Here is a 19,401-nt window from a genome sequence, read left to right as displayed (position 1 = left end):
ACTTTTATATAATTATATCTAGATGATACTGTAATGTTATGATGGATAGGTTGGTCTTATTTTACTATATAATCTAAGTAATCATGTGGTTTATGAATTTGAAGAGTTATATATTGTGGGATTTATTCAAATGTTCATATGATGAATTTTTTTTTTTTGAGTTTTATTTTATTTTATATTTTCACTTTATGGTATATGATTTACTGATTACGAGAAAGAACGAAATGCTAATCTATGTTTAGGTGAAAAATATACCTATAAGAGTTGATTCACAAGTATCTGTATAGTAATTAACAGAGTATATATGGTTATAACTTGGTCTAATAGTTCTCACATAATAAAATAAGAGAACTTTTTTTTTATTGTATTGTGTTTCATATTTTTCCGCGCATTGCGTAGGTCAGCGACTAGTTTATGTACGTTTTTAGACCCCTTAAAACACAACAAGATTAACCTAATTAATTAGCCAAGTGATTACTTAGTTAAATTATCAAATCTAGTTTAACACAAATATATCATATTATTGTAAAGTGCGGAAAATAAAGAACACAACAATATGATAACCCAGAAAAATCAAACCGGCAAAAAACCTGGGGAGGATTTAACCTAACTATCCTTAAGGTAAAACAAATCCACTATGAAAGAATTAAAGTTTACACAATAGCGACTTAGACCACTAACATCCTATTACTACCTTGAGTAGGAAACTTACTACTACGACCACGTGATAGCTCCGAATCCACGAATTACTTCTTTCTTAGATTCCTAGCAAGTACAAGCACTCCCACTTGTGTATCTTTAAGCTCTTGAATCTGCAACTGAATTGATCACCAAGCTCTCAACATCAATTTTGAGATTGGAAACCCTAAGTGTATGTGAAGGCAAACACCTTTAGATCTCACAAAAGATTCACATACACAGCATAAAGAGCAACCACTAAATGTGGCTAAGGTTTTCTCTTTTATATTTAAGACAAAACATAAAACCCTATACGTCAAACGGGCTTGGGCTGAGTTGGAAAAATTCTGTAGAAAAATAATTTGCATGAACTTCGATCGATCGAGCAAAGTAGATTTACACAGTAAATCCTGCAATACACTCGATTCCAACTTTACACTTAAACACACTTTGAGCAAAACAAGACTAAAGATTTTGATCATGGTTTGCCAACATTACAAATTGAAGTTCTAATACATTTAAATCTAAAGTCTTACAACCCAACAGTTTAAATAATCAAGAAACCTTGCTTAAAATTTTTGGCTAATTGCAAATTAAGCCGGCCAGGTGTAAGAGGGATTGGCTGCAAGTAGCTTTTGTAGCAGTTAATCATTAATGCTCCAAGGCCTAGAAAAATGAGAGTTCTACCACACATTATATTATCAAATCTCACTGTCACAATAAATAGATCACTTTAAACAAGTAGATTGAAGTAAAGAGGGGAGTGGAGTACAAGGTTCCCTGATGTATGGGACAAGTCATTTCATTAGTGCTCCAAGGCCTAGCAGCTGGGTCCGAGTTTGTTGTAGATAAAATGAGAGTTCTACCACACATTATATTATCAAATCTCACTGTCACAATAAATAGATCACTTTAAACAAGTAGATTGAAGTAAAGAGGGGAGTGGAGTACAAGGTCCCCTGATGTATGGGACAAGTCATTTTTTCAACTTGCTTTACAAACGATATTGACTAGACACTCTTATTTTCTTTGAGTCAATTGTTTGGTCAGCCTAAGACTATGGTAACACAGACTCTGATGTTAAACTTGGGCAAAGCTCATTTCAATAAAAATCCTAGAGTTTAAACAAGCAAAAAGCACTCTCTACACAAAAATGAGGCTTTTCCCACTTTTACCATTGGGTACAATTCTTGTAATTCTGTATGTTTCCAATATTCGCATGGTCTTTGCTCAAAATGAAAACCAATTCATCTACAATGGCTTCCTTCAGGCCAAGCTGCATCTTGAGGGATCTGCTAAAATTACCAGCAATGGCCTACTGCTGCTAACCAATACCGTAAACATTTCATACCCGCAAGTTGGTCACGCTTTCTTCCAATCTCCTTTAAAATTCAACACAACTTCCTCAGGTTTAAGTCCATCTCTCTCATTTTCTACAAACTTTGTATTTGCCATTGTTCCACAAGTGCCAAATGTTGGAGCTAACGGCTTGGTCTTCACCATCAGTCCATCAAGTAGCTTCACCAACGTTGCAGGAAATCAGTATCTAGGACTCTTCAATTCTTCAAATGAAGGCCTTACTTCAAACCACATTTTGGCCATCGAGCTTGACACTGTTCTGAATCCAGAATTTGGAGATATTGATAAAAATCATGTGGGAATCGATGTGAATAGCCTGAAATCAGTTGATTCAGCTTCCGCAATGTATTTTTCCAATAAAGAAGGGAAGAATATAAGCTTGGAGCTCACAAGTGGGAATCCAATGCATCTTTGGATAGACTATGATGAGGCAGAAAAATTACTGAGTGTAACACTAGCCCCGAACGGAATCCCAAAACCAAACCAGCCTCTCATGTCAAAGTCCATTGATCTGTCTCAATATCTCTTGGAATCTATGTATGTTGGTTTCTCTGCAGCAACTGGTACACTTGTTCCAAGTAACCACTACGTTCTAGGATGGAGCTTTAATAAAAGTGGACAAGCACAAAGCCTTGATGTTTCGAAGCTTCCTTCACTTCCCCGACAAAGGAAAGCAAAAGAGATATCAGGACTAATGATCATGGTTTTGCTCATAGCAGTAGCACTTGTGCTGATAACAATCACTGGAACTGCTTACAATTCAAGAAGGAAGAAATTTGAAGAAATACGTGAAGACTGGGAAAAGGAGTACGGTCCTCACAGATTCACCTATAAGTATCTCTACAAGGCAACCAAAGGTTTCTCAGACAAAGAGCTTCTTGGAGCAGGAGGTTTTGGAAAGGTTTATAGAGGAATACTTCCTTCTTCCAATACACAAATTGCAGTCAAGAAAGTCTCCCATGATTCCAAACAAGGGATGAAAGAATTTGTGGCTGAGATTATTAGCATGGGAAGGCTGAGGCACAGAAACTTGGTCCAGCTCCTGGGATATTGCCGGCGAAGAGGAGAACTCCTCTTGGTCTATGATTATATGCCCAACGGAAGCCTTGACAAGCTCTTATATAGCAATGAAAAGCCAAACCTTAACTGGATTCAACGGTTTCGGATCCTGAAAGGAGTAGCTTCTGGCCTTCTCTACCTCCATGAAGAGTGGGAACAGATTGTTCTACACAGAGATGTAAAAGCAAGTAATGTTCTATTAGATGCTGAATTAAATGGAAGGCTAGGAGATTTTGGCCTTGCCAGATTATACGACCACGGCACCAATTCTCAAACCACCCATGTGGTTGGGACAGTGGGCTATTTGGCTCCAGAGCTTACTAGAACAGGGAGGGCAACCACTTGCACTGATGTGTTTTCTTTTGGGGCTTTCATGCTTGAGGTGGCTTGTGGAAGGAGGCCTATAGAACTACAAGGACTGCCTGAAGAGGTTGTTTTGGTTGATTACGTCTTTCTGTGCTGGGGAAAAGGAGCCATCCTTGATGCTAGTGATCCTAGATTGGAAGGTAATTATGTGGTGGAGGAAATGGAATTGGTTTTGAAACTAGGCCTGTTTTGCTCACACTTAGTGCCAGAAGCTAGGCCTAGCATGAGGCAAGTGGTGCAGTTTTTGGATGGCAATGCTAAGCTGCCAGAACTACCAAATGACAAAGCTTGTTTTGGTACATCTACAAGTAATGAAGTGTCTGATTTCTTGTTGTCATTTCCCTCATCTTTTAGCATAGCTTCTGCTCCTTCCTGTTCTAGCATTGATTCAATCCTCAGAAGTGGTCGTTGAATTAGTAGTATATTGTGCTATGGGTTGAATAGATCATGGATCAATGCTTGGGACCAAATCAGCAAGTGGCAAATACAAAACACCGATTGCTTGGGTGTGGTGAGAATAGAAAATAGAAACTTTTGAAGAATGTGATGTTTATAGTTGCTTTCGCTTAGTGTAGAAACTGTTATGGTAGTCTTCTTTCTTTCTTTCTTTTTCTTTTTTTGGATAAATTTTAGTAGTCTAACTTATGCTCTAAGTAGTGCCACAATAAGGTCAATTTTGTTGTTGCAAGCTTTATTGATCAATATTTACGTAGTGTATATTTACAGAACCATATTTATGCAGTATTTAAGAAGGCATCATCCATAAATCAATCAAATGTTTAGTTTTAAATTATTTAGTCACAGACCCATCTTGCGTGGGATTATGTGTTTTTTTTTTTTGGTAATGAGATATAAGATATAATTTGTTCTATGAAAATTTGTTGACCATAATTTCTTAAGATTTGCCATTTTGTTAAAAAATTCTTTGCCTACAAAGGCGAACCTGTTGAAGAGGAAAGTCATTGGTGAAGACCTTTGTGAGCAATGCAAAAACCAAAAGGAGGACGTGGTCCACTATACCACTGCCCAAAATTACTCGACCTGTGGTCAAATGTGAAGCTCTGGAATCATAGTTGCCTGATGCAGGTGACATCTTTTATTGATCTAATAGGTTGTGTTTTTGCAGATTACAGGGATCCTACACTCTACACTCTTCTCCATGGTGGCGTGGGCAATCTGGAACCGGAGAAACAATCTTGGCCTCCGAAAACTTGCAGCCCCACTCAACGAGCTGCTTGCTCAGGCACAAGACAGACTGCGCGAGTTTAAGCTCTACAATTCCTTGGCCATAATCCCAGTCGGTCGACCACCTACCAGTTGGCAAGCTCCGAGCAGCGATATCTACAAAGCAAATTTTGATGGTGCTCTATTTGCAGCAGAAAACAGCGCCGGTTTGGGAGTGGTTATTCACAATGCAGAGGGACAGGTCATGGTCGCTCTCTCTCGGAAAAAACCACACTACCCTTTACAGCTATTGAGGTGGAAGCAATGGCAGCAAGGAGGGCTTTGACGCTAGCACTGGAGACCGGGTTTCAGCAGATAACCTTGGAAGGGGACTCGCAGATGCTCATCTCAGCACTAGAAAACAACACTCACTCTCTGTCAAGTTTTGGCCACATAATGAAGGACATTCAGTATCTCGCCTCTTGTTTTTCAAAAAATACATTACTCTCACGTGTGTAGGCATTGCAATACTTTAGCTCATTCTTTAGCAATAAGGGCAGTTTCTTTATCTCAAATGCAAGTCTGAATAGAGGATATACCACTAGATATTCTTCATGTACTTCAAGCCGACTTAACTGGCCTTCCTAAGTAATAAAAGTTTGATCTTCTTTCTAAAAAAAGAAAGAAAAAAGAGAAAAGAAAAAGTAAACTCATTTAGTCAAAGAGGTATTACAGCACCTAATATTTTTCTCTTATGAGTTCCCCCTGCTTATCATTCTCTCTTTCTCTCTCCAAATGCAACATGGTCTTTAGGTATTTCTTTATAAATGTTTCTTTCTATTAACTACTTTTTTCTTTTTCATTTTTTTTTTTGAGAAAGAAAACATCAACTTTATTAAGAAAAATTAGCCATGTTCAGCAAGAAATACAGAATTTAGGTGTGGAGGAACATTCTCAGTCCACACTGAAAAACCTCTAACATGTCTAGCATGTTTAGATAGGTTATGCGCTACACTGTTTCCGGAGCGACGAACATGGGAAAATGAAACACAATTGCTTGCCACTAACATGGACTTTGCTGAGCCGAGTATGTGTCCATAGGTAGATAGGGACATCTCTTCCGAGTTCAGGGTCTTTTTCATTTTTTTTTAAATCTTAAAATTTTTAACTTTTTATTATAGAGTTTTAACCTATGGTGTCCACTTATGATGATTGTATTTTTTATCATCAGACCAAAATATCAATCGGTTTTTAGTATAGGTGGGGATTGAACCTCAGATCTCTTATTCAACTATTTTTATCTTAGTTACTCTTTATTTGCATATTTTGGGTGTTTTTGTTTTTGTTTTTTTTTGTTTTATACATACATACATACATATATATATATATATATATATATATTTTTTTTTTTTACATATGTCATTTATTTCTAACTTGAGTTATAGTCGGTTATGTTTTCCTAGATTTCTTCCATACAACTGAATTTTCTAAGCTTCAAATTTATTATTTCTATCTCAAATCCCCAAATCCAAAATAAGTAAATATTAACCCAAACTAAAATCAAACTAAAGTTATAAGAGGGAGAGAGAGGGTTTGTGATGAGGAATTAAGAAACATAATAGCAAAATGCATCAACCTAAAGAACTATCAAAGACATTAAAACTAATCAACCCAAAGTAGAGTTGTAAGAAAGAATAAACAAAAAAAAAAAACATAAGAGAGGAGAACATAAAAAAGAAAAAAAGTAACTAACTTTTTTTTTTTGAGAAGCAAATTTATTTATTTTATTTTTTTTTGTTGTTGATAAAACATGTAATGAATGGGAGAGAGAGGTGCACAGAAAAGGAGCTATACTTGATGCTAGTGATCCTAGATTGGAAGGCAACTATGTGGTGGAGGAAAGGGAATTGGACTTGAAAAATGCCAGCAACTAGGCCTAGCATGAGACAAGCGATGCAGTTTTATGGATAGCAATGCTGATATGCCAGAATTACCACAATGGCAATGCTTGTTTTGGTAACTTTACAAGTGTTGGAGCATCTGAGATCTTATTGAATAGTATCTTAAAATGTGTAAGAGGGATTGATTGAAAATTGTAATGCCTCAAAATCATAAGCAATAAAAGTTTATTTAATCTGAAAAATCCATAAAAATATTAAATAAAAGAAACCAGCAACCTAAAATCTCATCACAAATGTTAGAGCTCTAATCCACCAAAGACAAAACATCCTCAAAATAATTCTCCAGTACAATGTTTAATGCCATAAAAATCATAATAAACTCCTTAGTTCCACAAAATAATTCGTAACTGTTATCTTCCACGAGTCTCTACTCCAATAATTCTTCTAATGTATCTGTAAGGGGAAATAAAAAGAGGGGGGGGGGGGGGTGAGATAACTCAATAAGTGAAATTCACTAACATTAGGGTGTGGGAACAAACCTTTCAAATAAATAATTCTTACAACAATTCATAACTTGTAACTTATCAATATTTTGTCATCAAATATTTCATATAAAAAATAAAGTATTTTTATATTGTGAGTCATCATAATATATATATATATATATATATATCAATATCATCATATAAACAATTTTCTAGGCTTTTCTCATAGTCAACGTTTATGCCCCGTTGACAGGGTTGTGCTGTCTCCTTTTAAGACTAGAACCTCCTTTTCATCCCTTTTCTTAAGGATAGCTCCTTTGGACCCTAAATGTGCACTCCCTTACTAAGGAGCTTCCTTTTTGGATTTTCAATAGTATACACCCTTGCTAAGGAGCTATCAAATGTGCACTGTTCCCTTTTTTGGGACTGTCCTTTGCTAAGGACTAGCTGCAATATGATTGTCCCTTGCTAAGGACTAAATATAATATTGAGTTTTTAATCACGACTTGCCATAGGTTTTCAAATCACATTTCAATATGCTCACAAAAATATTCCATTCATAATTCTCAAAATTACCATTTTGTCATTCAAAAATTCAAAAATTACAAAACTAAAAAAAAAAAAAAGCTTTTTTTTGGGTACTGGCTTGTACTTAATCCGATACGAAATGTTGGCGGTATATGTATTGGTACGGCATCGACCATCTTGATGAATATTATTATTTGCTTCCACAAAAAAAAATGTTTGTGTGGTTATAATGAGTTGCACTCATGTAAGGGCAGTTAAAAAAAAAAGAAAAAAAAAGTTTTATAGAGAGATGGAGAGAGTGGAAGCAAGGATTTGTGTGATTTGGATTGATGACGTATATTCACATTAAAAAATCCTTGGTGGCTATTATTACTATTCTAAATTGTGTTTCATAGTGAACCCTAAGAAAGGTATATATAGGTGCTAAAGTGGCCTTGGGAGAATCTCTTGATTGGATTAAAATCAAGGACAATTAATGTTTTTTGATTTTTAGTCAATCAAGGATATTAACATGTGCTAAATGTGATATACATGATACACTACATCCCCCTCAAACTCAAGGTAGAAGCATAATGATGACTTGAGTTTGAAATGTAAACTTGTGAAGATGCCCTAAAAATGACCACGATTGACCATATTGAATGTAGAATGGGCCAGGCACAACGTATAATAAATTATGCAAAATGTTGGTGATGGCAACAAACGATGATGGATGAATGCTAGAAGAGAACTGCAAGAGCCTAAGAATGACTGCCCTAGTGACCAATTGCCAAAGGACGACTACGTTGGTGGCTTAAGGAATATTGGCAGAAGATGACATTGTGACAAAGCATGTGATTGAGTTGATGAATTTCACATAGTTTGAGTGCAAAAAGAATGAGTGATGGGCCAAGTTGTGAGACTTTAGAGCCTCAAGTAGGAAAATGGAGCACAAAATTGAAATTTATGTGAAAAAGATAGTGTAGAAAAATTCTCTATTCTAAGAAAAAGAATGTCAAGACAATGATGATCAAATGTGGTTAACACCTATATCGAGTGATGGTTGGCGGTGAAATGCTTGAAATCTAGTGAAGAACACAAAAAAGTGAATTTGGCACAATGTTAAAATAAAATAAAAATAATAAAAAGTTTTAGATTTAGAAGGAGAGCAAAGCAAGCCTTTACGTTGTATGGCCAAATGACTTACATCCGCAATAGAAAGCCTGCAATGACTACATTTTTTCTCTACTTATTTTTATTTTATCGTGGACCATAAATAGGAACTAAAATATACTTAAGAGAATTCTTTGATTGGACTAAAATCAACAACAATTAATGTTTCTTAATTTTTTTTTTTTTTGAGAAACGATGTTTCTTAATCTATATATATATATATATATATATACATAAAACCGAAGCTTTTCAAGCTCCCACATTTTTCCACATCAGCATTATTTAAAAAAAAAAAAAAAAATCTAAACACCGTATCTATTTATCCCCAAAACAAACCCGGTAAAATTTACTCAGTTCAACCCCTAAACAAAACCCAATATAAAAACACAAACTCAGCAGAGTAAACTCAATACAAAACCTATTTCTCTGTCTCTGTCTCTCCTTCAAACGCAAATTCAACCCTTATATATATAAAACCGAAGCTTTTCAAGCTCCCACATTTTTCCACATCAGTATTATTTAAAAAAAAAAAAAAAAAAATCTAAACACCATAACTATTTATCCCCAAAACAAACCCGGTAAAATTTACTCAGTTCAACCCCTAAACAAAACCCAATATAAAAACACAAACTCAGCAGAGTAAACTCAATACGAAACCTATTTCTCTGTCTCTGTCTCTCCTTCAAACGCAAATTCAACCCCTAAACAAATCTCTATCTCCTTCAAACGCTGTCTTTGTCTTTCTGTCTCTGTCTCTCCTTCAAATGCAAATTCAACCCCTAAACAAATCTCTATCTCCTTCAAACGCTGTCTCTATCTCTCTTCCCCTGCGACGATAAACGAATTCAACTAAGCTACAAATGCTTTGCCTCACAACCAACGGCTACAGGTATAATCTTTTATATTAATTTTGGGTGTTTAATAGGATTTAGGTTCGGCTATTTTGTTTGGTTTTGATTTACGAAATTGGTTCAGATTTTGTTTTGATTTAGAATTGGTTTTTATCAATACTCGAAACCCTATATGGGTTCTGCCTCAATTTTGGTTCCTTTCAATATATCAAATGTTAGCAAGAGCAAGAGCAAGCCGAAGGAGAGGACCTGTGATTTCTGTGATTCTAGGTTCATGATTTGAGATTTAAGTAGAGATTTTTGGATGACAATGGTGAAAGATGATTTCTGTGTATGGGCAAAGTTCATTCTTCACTTGATTCAATTATAGTCTAATCCAGTCATGGGTAATTTGACATAATTACAACAATTTTTTATTTATTTTCTATTATCTAGAACAAAATTGAGCAATTTAGGTTTGAAACAGTAATTGAACCCTGGAGCTGAGGAAGTTTAATTGCTGTTTGTTACGGTTACTACGCTGCTTCATGCTAATGCCATCAGCAGGATTTTGCTAGAAAACCCTTTAGAGTCATTCATTATGTGTTGATTTATGCAAAAGAGCTATGCTGATTTTTTTACTGCATGCAATGTACAAGTTACAGGGCAATGCAATGGTGTAGTGTAACAATGGCTGGGTTTTTATGCTCTTTAATGCAAACTTTATATTGCTTGACATTACACAGAGTTGTCATGCATTGCAATTTGTATCTCATACACATGTGATACTTGGCTTGATTATACCCTGTTTGAGTGTTTATCCTTGGTTATAAATTGTGGATATTCTGCCTCCTTTCACCACTTAGTTTGGACTATTGTAATCAAAAGCAAAAGGTGACCTTAAGTCGCCAATGCCTAATTTCAAAGCCTTATATCAACATCCTAACCACCATTGTATCAATTGAAAACAGGGCAGCCAAGTAGGTGAATTTACAGGACAAGTCTGGAACTTTGGTAGAAGAAAGGGTGGTGAAAATGGACAAATATAGCCAAGGCTTTGTGGTTGAGTTTCTATTTCCTTTGATAATTTTGAGAAGCTGCCAAGGCTTTGTGAGTATTTGTTATCTATGTAATTGACTTTTAGAAAAGTTTGTTTAATGATTTATATATGCTTCACAATTGTTCATAAGGAACTGTTAAGAAAATTTTAGCTTCACTACTATGACATTGATTTAAGGGCATCTTTGTAAGTATGTGTTTCCATGTTCTTACCATGACATACTTTACATGGTTTTTCATTTCATCACAACAAGCAATGGGGGATCGCATTCTAGATGTGTGAGGTGAATTAGGACTGACCATTTTTTTTAATATATATTTTTTTTAAAATTCAGTGGTGTGGGCATGGGAGGAAACCTTGCCGCTTTTACTTCAAAGTAGTTGTTTTCATGGTAAATTTTAATCAATCTCATGCTCAGGTACATGGATAGGAGAATCGTCTAATACAGGTTTCTTTTAAATGTGCTAATAGTAGGAGCTTCTTTACTATTTTATTTTCTGCAGGTTATTTATAGCTTCTGACAGCGATGATATCTCCACAACTATACAGTTCATCAATAAGGCAAGGCCATGGATTACATTGATGGTCGTTGGCTGGGAATATGGTGCAAACATGTTGACGAAGTACTTGGCAGAAGCTGGAGAGAATACATCGCTTACATCTGCCATGTGCATAGACAATCCATTTGACTTAGAGGAGGCTACAGGGTCCTTTCCTTATCACATGGCCATTGGTCAGAAGTTCACTGGTGGGCTGATAGATATTCTAAGATCTAATAAGGTTGGTGATTGCTTTCAATCTTCTATCTATTTTGGTTCAAATGCTTTATGCCCCTCCATTCTAGCATTGTTTTAATGTTGAACAAACATAATCATTGATGTGGTATGCTTTGAATTGTGTTGGCCACCATTTAAGTGTAATAACTTATACTTAATTTTTTAATTGGGAATAACTTATGTTTAATGTCTACTTAACTTCTAAGAACTATTTCAAGGCAAAGCAAAAGGGTTTAACATGGAGTTGGCTTTATTGGCAAAGTTTGTTCATGATTTTGAAAAAGCAATATCTATGGTATCTTAGCACAAGAGACGTGGTTGGGAATGTGAAGATTCATGTTCTCTTTATATAGGTCAAACTTATCTAACTTTAATACCATCATGCTTTGATTTTTGTTCAGGATTAGATTAGTCATGTCCTACATTTGTTTACTGTTTATAAATCTTCCTGTAAATACTCTGTTTATTTCAATCATTCTTGGCCTTTTTTGGTTAAAAAAAAAAATCAGTTGAAAGAGATGGTTTATTAAAACTTATTTTGGAGCTGTGCTAAAATTTCCCATGATAACAATAATATGCAGGAAACCCCCAAATCAAAAACCATAGCCCCTTCCTATCAAAAAAGAAACAAAGAAGAAGAAGAAGGAAAACCATAGCTTCTCATCCGTTTCTCTCTCCAGTCTCTATGCTTCACCTTTAGTGCACCTTCTCCTTTGTCTCTACTCCTAATGATGGTAAGCGATTAAAAGTAAATGAAGAGATTTGTTTTCTCTTTGTTTCACCTTCAGTTCAATTGACAACCGATTTCCTATTGGTTTTTTGTGAGCTTTGCAGAATTGGGATTGAAGGGAGCAAAATCAAGATGCCGTGGACGTCCTCTTTTGATTCAAATTCATAAAAGCTTCCTTACTCTCTTTCTCTCTCCATGTGGCATGAGGTCAAATATTTGTTTTCTCTGTTCTAAATAACAATTTATAGAACTCAATGTTTTATGTTAAATAAATATATGATGTACTCTTCTATATAATGCAGATTTGTTGTATTATGTTCTTTCTCTACTCTTTTTGAGTCATAGCAAAAGAATTTAACATTAGTAACTATATTCTATTTATTTATTATGAAAATAAGATTGTGATCATTATTGCAATTTGTTTATTTGTTTATTCATAGAATATATGTAACTATGAAAATATCTTCATTGCCAATGGACCTATGGTAGTGGTATTAATCTTTTTGGCATGTATGTATTTTTATGGAGCTAATATACAGGATTTCTTTTAGTGAAGATTTTATGTTATGCTTGGCTCTTCGCCATTTAGTTGTATTATTTGATTAGTGAGTCTTGAGACATTCTGATTTAGTCCATCAAATGATAATTGCAATATTGTTTTTTTCTTTTTAAAGAATCTTGTGCATCGCACGGGTTAGCGACTAGTTTTAGTTAATAAAGGATATATTTTTTTTTGAGATATAAAAGATAAAGTTATTAAAGGATACTAACATGTATTGAAGTCTAAGTGTTTTTTTTATTTTTTATTGGAGAAGATACTAAAGTCTAAATGTGATTTGCATGATACTAAATTTGATTTGCGTGATACACTAATAAGGGCATAGAAAGGAGTTGATGAATAGTATCTTAAAATTTTTTCTTTCTTTTTATTTATTTATTTATTTTTAAGAAAAAAGCTTTATTTAATAGGAACCCAACCTCTAAACTCGCATATTCTTTGAACGTATTCATTACAATGGCATACCTCAAAGGATCGTTGCCCTTAGGTATTCAAGCATACTTGAGACTTAGAAGAATGGTCTCTCTCTCTCTGAGTTTGTGTTTATTTTCACACGTGTATTGCATATGCACACATGTGCTAAGTTCATAAGTCATAACAAAACTGATAAACCTATTGGAAATGAGAAATTTGCAAATACGGTACTAAAATTTCTACTTTACTGCAAGAAATCAAGAGTACAGACAACAACAACTAAGATGAAAAATAGAGCACTGATTATGATAAAAATAAGAAATACTTCACTGTTTTGAGAATGACAGCAATACAGGATATAAATAAGTCCGGCCATTTTCAAAAAGCATGTAAATAGCAAAGTATATAGTAGGGGTGGCAATTCATGTTCACATGTTGGATTTGTGGTATGTATGAGTATTCAATTATATGGGACGAACAAGACACGTTTATTAAATAGATTACAATTCCTCAACCTTAAAATGATTCGTTTATTAAAGGAGTCAATTGTATTAACTCATTTATCAAATTTTATGAAAGAGAAAAAAAAAATACAATTTTTTGTATTAATCCAGTTGATCCGGACTATAAAAAAAATAAAAATAAATAAATAGAGAGGTGAGATGAGATTGAGGTTTGAGAGTGAGAGGCAGCTATGGGATGTGGGAGAATGCAACTACGAAAGAAAATAAGATTATATACCTAGGGTTTTGAAGGGTATATTATTAAAATAACATTTGGTTAAATGGATTAGAGAGGTCTAGTGTGTAGTATACGGTAGGCTAGATGTTGCTTAGAGTCAATAGTGGCTGCTAACATAATTGCTCCTAGCTGCCGGGTCAAAATTTGCTGCTGATTGTGATTGATAGATGAGATTTCTACCAAACATTAATTGTCCAATTGACGCAATATATAGAGTTCACACTAGCTGATAGAAATAGAGAAGGAAGCGGACTTACACAATTCCCTTGTGTATCAAGAAACATTTTTTCATCGTACTTAAAAAAAACATGGATGACCAGGATTGCATTTTTCTCAAGTTTACACTAGAGCTTCTTTTCCAATCACAGTTCCTATCTTCTTTGTGAGTCAACTGTTGTTATCCCATAACTATAATAACACAGATACTGGTGTTAAACTTGGGCAAAGAAGAAGACATAAATCTCTGAGTCAAGTGACTCTTAATCAAGACAAAACCCCTCTCTTCAGAAAAATGGACCTTTTTCAACTTTTCCCAATGGCTACAATCCTTGTATCACTTCATTTCCTGATAATTTTCTATGTTTCCAATATTCCCCTGGCCTTTGCTCAAAATGAAAACCAATTCATCTACAATGGATTCCATCCAGCCAAGCTGCATCTTGATGGCACTGCTCAACTTCTCAGCAATGGTCTGCTGCAGCTAACCAATAGCAAGAACATTTCATCCCCCCAAATTGGTCATGTCTTCTACCAATTTCCTTTAAAATTCAACACAACTTCCTCAGGTTCAACTCTATCTCTTTCATTTTCTACAAACTTTGTATTTGCCATTGTTCCACAAGTGCCAAGTAGTGGTGGTGGTCACGGCATGACGTTCACCATCAGTCCATCGTGGAACTTTATTCAAGCTGGAGGAAATCAGTATCTGGGACTCTTCAATTCTTCAAATGATGGCCTTCCTGTGAACCACATTTTGGCCATTGAGCTTGATACTATTGTGAACCCAGAATTTGGAGATATTGATAGAAACCATGTGGGAATTGATGTGAATAGTCTGAACTCAACCGAATCAGCTCCTGCAATGTATTTTTCCAATAAAGAAGGGAAGAATATAAGCTTGGAGCTCACAAGTGGGAATCCAATGCATCTTTGGATAGACTATGATGAAGCAGAAAAGTTACTAAATGTAACACTAGCCCCAACCAGAATCCCAAAACCAAACTGGCCTCTCGTGTCAAAACCCATTGATCTGTCTCAATATCTCTTGGAATCCATGTATGTTGGTTTCTCTGCAACTACTGGTTCCCGTGCTCCAAGTGACCAGTATATTCTTGGATGGAGCTTTAATAAAAGTGGACAAGCACAAAGCCTTGATGTTTTGAAGCTTCCTTCACTTCCTCGACAAAGGAAAACAAAAGAGATACCCAGACTAATGATCACAGTTTTTGTCATAGCAGTGACGCTTGTGCTGATAACAATCACTGGGGCTGCTTACATTATAAGAAGGAAGAAATATGAAGAAATACGTGAAGATTGGGAAAGGGAGTATGGTCCTCACCGGTTCATCTATAAAAATCTCTACAAAGCAACCAAGGGTTTCTCAGACAAAGAGCTTCTTGGAGCAGGAGGTTTTGGAAACGTTTATAGAGGAATACTTCCTTCTTCCAATGTACAAATTGCAGTCAAGAGAGTCTCCCATAATTCCAAACAAGGGATGAAGGAATTTGTAGCTGAGATTATTAGCATGGGAAGACTGAGGCACAGGAACTTGGTCCAGCTCCTGGGATATTGCCGGCGAAGAGGAGAACTCCTCTTGGTCTATGATTATATGTCCAACGGAAGCCTTGACAAGTTCTTATATAGCAATGAAAAACCAAACCTTAGCTGGTTTCAACGATTTCGAATCATCAAAGGTGTAGCATCTGGCCTTCTTTACCTCCATGAAGAATGGGAACAGGTTGTTCTACACAGAGATGTAAAAGCAAGTAATGTTCTATTAGATGCTGAATGGAATGGAAGGCTAGGGGATTTTGGCCTTGCCAGATTATATGACCATGGTACGAATCCCCAAACCACCCATGTGGTTGGAACTGTAGGTTATTTGGCTCCAGAGATTATTAGAACAAGAAGGGCAACCACTTGCACTGATGTGTTTTCTTTTGGGGCTTTCATGCTTGAGGTGGCATGTGGAAGGCGGCCTGTAGGGCAACAAGGACTAACCGAAGACATAATTTTGGTTGATTGGGTGTTTGAGTGCTGGAGAAGAGGAGCTATCCTTGATGCTAGTGATCCTAGATTGGAAGGTAATTATGTGGGGGAGGAAATGGAATTGGTTTTGAAATTAGGCCTGCTTTGCTCACACTCAGTGCCAACAGCTAGGCCTAACATGAGGCAAGTGATGCAATTTTTGGATGGCAATGCCAATCTACCAGAATTACCAGATGGAAGTACTTGTTTTGGTACACTTAACGGTAATGAAGAGCATGATTTCTTATTGCCGCTTCCTTCATCATCTGGCAAGGGTTCTGCTTCTTCCTTGTCTAGCACTGATTCAATCCTCATAAATGGTCGCTGAATAAGTTTGTTTCATGCTATGGGTCATATAGACCATGGATTAAGGTTGGGACCAAATCAACTGGTGGCAAATAGAAAGCCAACTGATTGCTTGGGGGTGGAGAGAAGAGAAAAGTGTAAATTTTGAAGAATATGATGTATACAGTTTGTTTGGCTTAATATAGAAACTTCATTTAGTTAGTAGTCTACTTATCCTCTAACCGGTACTAAAATAAGATTGATTCCGATGTAACAAGTTCTATAGATCAATATTTACGTAGGGAATTGCAGAAACTAGATTAAGTGTCTCATTAAATTTCAGCTTACTAAAAGCCCATAGCCAGCGATTGCTATCCTTTAAGAAGGCATCATCCATGAATATAAAAATCATCTATTTTTAAATTAACTAGTCACTAACCTACAAAAATGTGCGGAACAGTTTTGCATGAATGTATGATATATATACACTTGATGAAACAATTTCTCAATTGTCGAAGTCAAAATAATCACTCTCTCAGGGAATCAAAAGGTAAGAAAGGGAAATTTTCTATTCCTAAATAACATTTATTAATGAAATGTATTGTATCATCCCAAATACACTACTAGTAATTATTCTCCAATCCATATATGAGCATACATTTTATAGGAATTAGGGAAATGAGGGGGAAAATGGCTATTTAGCCTTAATTTTGGAACGTAGCCAAACAGTACCCTTTCAAACTTTGTAGCAAAATACCCTTATTTTAGAACTAAATATTGTTGATGTCGAGTTTTGCCTGGACATTAGCAATGTCAAGTTATATGCGTATTTTGCCACTTAGATTTTTTTGAAATTTGTGTAGAGTTCCACTTAAAATATGCATAGAACTCGACATTGATAACGTCGAGTTCTAGGCAAAACTCGACATTAGCAATATTGAGTTCTAAAACATGGTTATTTTGCTACATAGTTTGAAAAAGAGGCTATTTGGTTACATAGTTCAAACATTAAGGGTAAATAGCCATTTTCCCCTGAATGAGGGATGATACTCCACTCTTTAATATAAAAGAAGCATGAGAGAAACCAAAAAAACAAAAATAGAATTAAACACCAACGTAAGCAAAAGAATAAATAACCAAAATATAGTCATGGAGAACATGTCATTGATATATCATATAAAACTTGTCTCATACACCAAAAACATTAGACCATTGCATAGTTGATTATAGTTATAACAATAAAGCATGATTACATACATTTACAAACAGTTTACTCAATAGGAATTGTTAAGCCATGCCGTCTAGGTAACATTTCCATTTAACTTCTCATCTCCAACCACCTTTAAAATTCAGTGGTTACCTTTGCTTCCTGCCCAACACAATTCCATGGATTTTATTTTATTTTTCTTGTAGGCATATGTTAAATTTTTTTATTCACTTACCAGCACCACTATGGAGTGTCTATAAAACTACTTTGTAGCAGAGCTTCTCTAGTTCTCCAAAACCTTTTACATGTTGCTTACCATCTCCAAACTTCTGGATATATTTCTAATTGGCTTTTTTTTTGGCCAAGTTTTTGTTGAAGACCCTGATCATCAAGAGAAAAATACAATATAACCAAAAAATAAAAGAGAGAGAGAGAGAGAGAGAGAGAGAGAGAGATTTGACTGGAATAAAAGTCAGAGGAGAAAAGCTCCCATCTTCCTTCTCAATACAAAGCAACACCACATTACTTGACACACAAAATTTAGCAATGGTGGAGAGAAATATGCATCATAGAGCCTCCAGATTTGTTGATTTTCCTTGAACAAAAATAAAGTGAAAATATTCAATACGACATGTTAATGCATACAAATTACAAATTAAAAAAAAATGACATTTTAATCAAAACAGAAAGTACTGCATGTAAATTGGAAGCAAATTAATATTCATAGTTTTACTTGTCTAAAACAAATCCCAAATTGTGAGCTTCTTGAATATATAAGAAAGCCATGTACAATTACAGGCAAGCTCTATAAAAAAGAAGTAAGCATGATTATACTAATACATATAGAAATTGTTTTTGTGTGAAAACTAAATTAAGAATTAGTAAACTAAAAAGGGTACTGTGTCAAATTTTATATCAAGTCCAAATAAATAAAAAATAAACTAAAAATTTAAGGTGGAATAATAAATCATACAATTGATCATCCTTCAATGTTTGTAATCTTAAATATCTGTACAGGCTTTCATCAATTATTGACCTACTAAATATCAAGAAGAAAGTAATACAACTTAATATAGACTTGTAGATATGTGAATGCAGAAGCAACGTTTATTTCATGTCAGCTAGGCAGAGCAACATGCTTTCATCCCCTTGAGAACATTTTTAACAAACAATACAAGCATCACTCTAATAAAAATTTAATGAATCTCATGATAGTCTTGAATGTCATAACACTAAGAAAGATAACAAGTACCTAACAATACCTGACAGAACTCTTAGTTGCATCCAAATCAAAGTTCCCCTTGAGAACATTTTTAACAAACAATACAAGCATCACTCTAATAAAAATTTAATGAATCTCATGATAGTCTTGAATGTCATAACACTAAGAAAGATAACAAGTACCTAACAATACCTGACAGAACTCTTAGTTGCATCCAAATCAAAGTTCCCCTTGAGAACATTTTTAACAAACAATACAAGCATCACTCTAATAAAAATTTAATGAATCTCATGATAGTCTTGAATGTCATAACACTAAGAAAGATAACAAGTACCTAACAATACCTGACAGAACTCTTAGTTGCATCCAAATCAAAGTTTTCCAGTGATACCATCAAGCATATCAATTTGCTCAACAATCGGCTCTACTTGTACAGTTGTACATTAGTCCACAAATAACAACCATTCAAAAGAATCCGAAGAAAAAAAAAAAAAAATCAAATCTAGTCTGAATACTGAAATTTAATTAAACCATAATTATCAATCTAATCACCGTCAATTTTGATTTCAAAATTTTTGGTTTTTGTTTTTTCCTCCCCCCTTAAAATTCAACAAGAATAAACCTTATACACTAAGATA

General features: G+C 34.9%; 2 protein-coding genes and 1 long non-coding RNA gene across 7 annotated transcripts; all 3 read left to right on the top strand.

The window, feature by feature from the left end:
• The first annotated feature begins 1,634 nt into the window (after positions 1–1,634).
• Positions 1,635–5,290, top strand: LOC126728983 (L-type lectin-domain containing receptor kinase SIT2-like). 2 transcript variants are annotated; one of them, XR_007656450.1, is made up of 2 exons: positions 1,635–4,048; positions 4,589–5,290. XR_007656450.1 is itself a non-coding variant. In XM_050434762.1 (1 exon), the coding sequence occupies exon 1, from the start codon at positions 1,832–1,834 to the stop codon at positions 3,872–3,874; it is 2,043 nt and encodes a 680-aa protein (XP_050290719.1). In that variant the 5' UTR covers positions 1,635–1,831; the 3' UTR covers positions 3,875–4,252. The 2 variants fall into 2 exon arrangements, 1 of the variants encoding a protein (XP_050290719.1); XM_050434762.1 differs by lacking the exon at positions 4,589–5,290 and having other exon boundaries at positions 1,635–4,252.
• Positions 5,291–9,304: 4,014 nt separating this feature from the next.
• On the top strand, positions 9,305–12,403 carry LOC126729077 (uncharacterized). 4 transcript variants are annotated; one of them, XR_007656493.1, is made up of 5 exons: positions 9,305–9,581; positions 10,494–10,632; positions 10,917–11,289; positions 11,940–12,092; positions 12,193–12,403. It is a non-coding gene; the product is annotated as an uncharacterized LOC126729077 (long non-coding RNA). The 4 variants fall into 4 exon arrangements; XR_007656492.1 differs by having other exon boundaries at positions 9,307–9,581; positions 10,917–10,973; positions 11,086–11,289; positions 11,940–12,403; XR_007656495.1 differs by having other exon boundaries at positions 10,917–11,362; positions 11,940–12,403.
• A 1,665-nt stretch (positions 12,404–14,068) lies between these two features.
• On the top strand, positions 14,069–16,559 carry LOC126728945 (L-type lectin-domain containing receptor kinase SIT2-like). The gene has a single exon (XM_050434714.1). The coding sequence runs from the start codon at positions 14,314–14,316 to the stop codon at positions 16,375–16,377; it is 2,064 nt and encodes a 687-aa protein (XP_050290671.1). The 5' UTR covers positions 14,069–14,313; the 3' UTR covers positions 16,378–16,559.
• The last annotated feature ends 2,842 nt before the right edge of the window (positions 16,560–19,401 follow it).

This window comes from Quercus robur, chromosome 1 (genome assembly GCF_932294415.1).
Source record: "Quercus robur chromosome 1, dhQueRobu3.1, whole genome shotgun sequence".
Taxonomy (NCBI): Eukaryota; Viridiplantae; Streptophyta; class Magnoliopsida; order Fagales; family Fagaceae; genus Quercus; species Quercus robur.
This window is presented reverse-complemented; position numbering and strand designations above follow the sequence as displayed.

Bases quoted from the DNA above. Each gene is read 5' to 3' on its own strand.
- LOC126728945 (XM_050434714.1), top strand. From the start codon at position 14,314: ATGGACCTTTTTCAACTTTTCCCAATGGCTACAATCCTTGTATCACTT.
- LOC126728983 (XM_050434762.1), top strand. From the start codon at position 1,832: ATGAGGCTTTTCCCACTTTTACCATTGGGTACAATTCTTGTAATTCTG.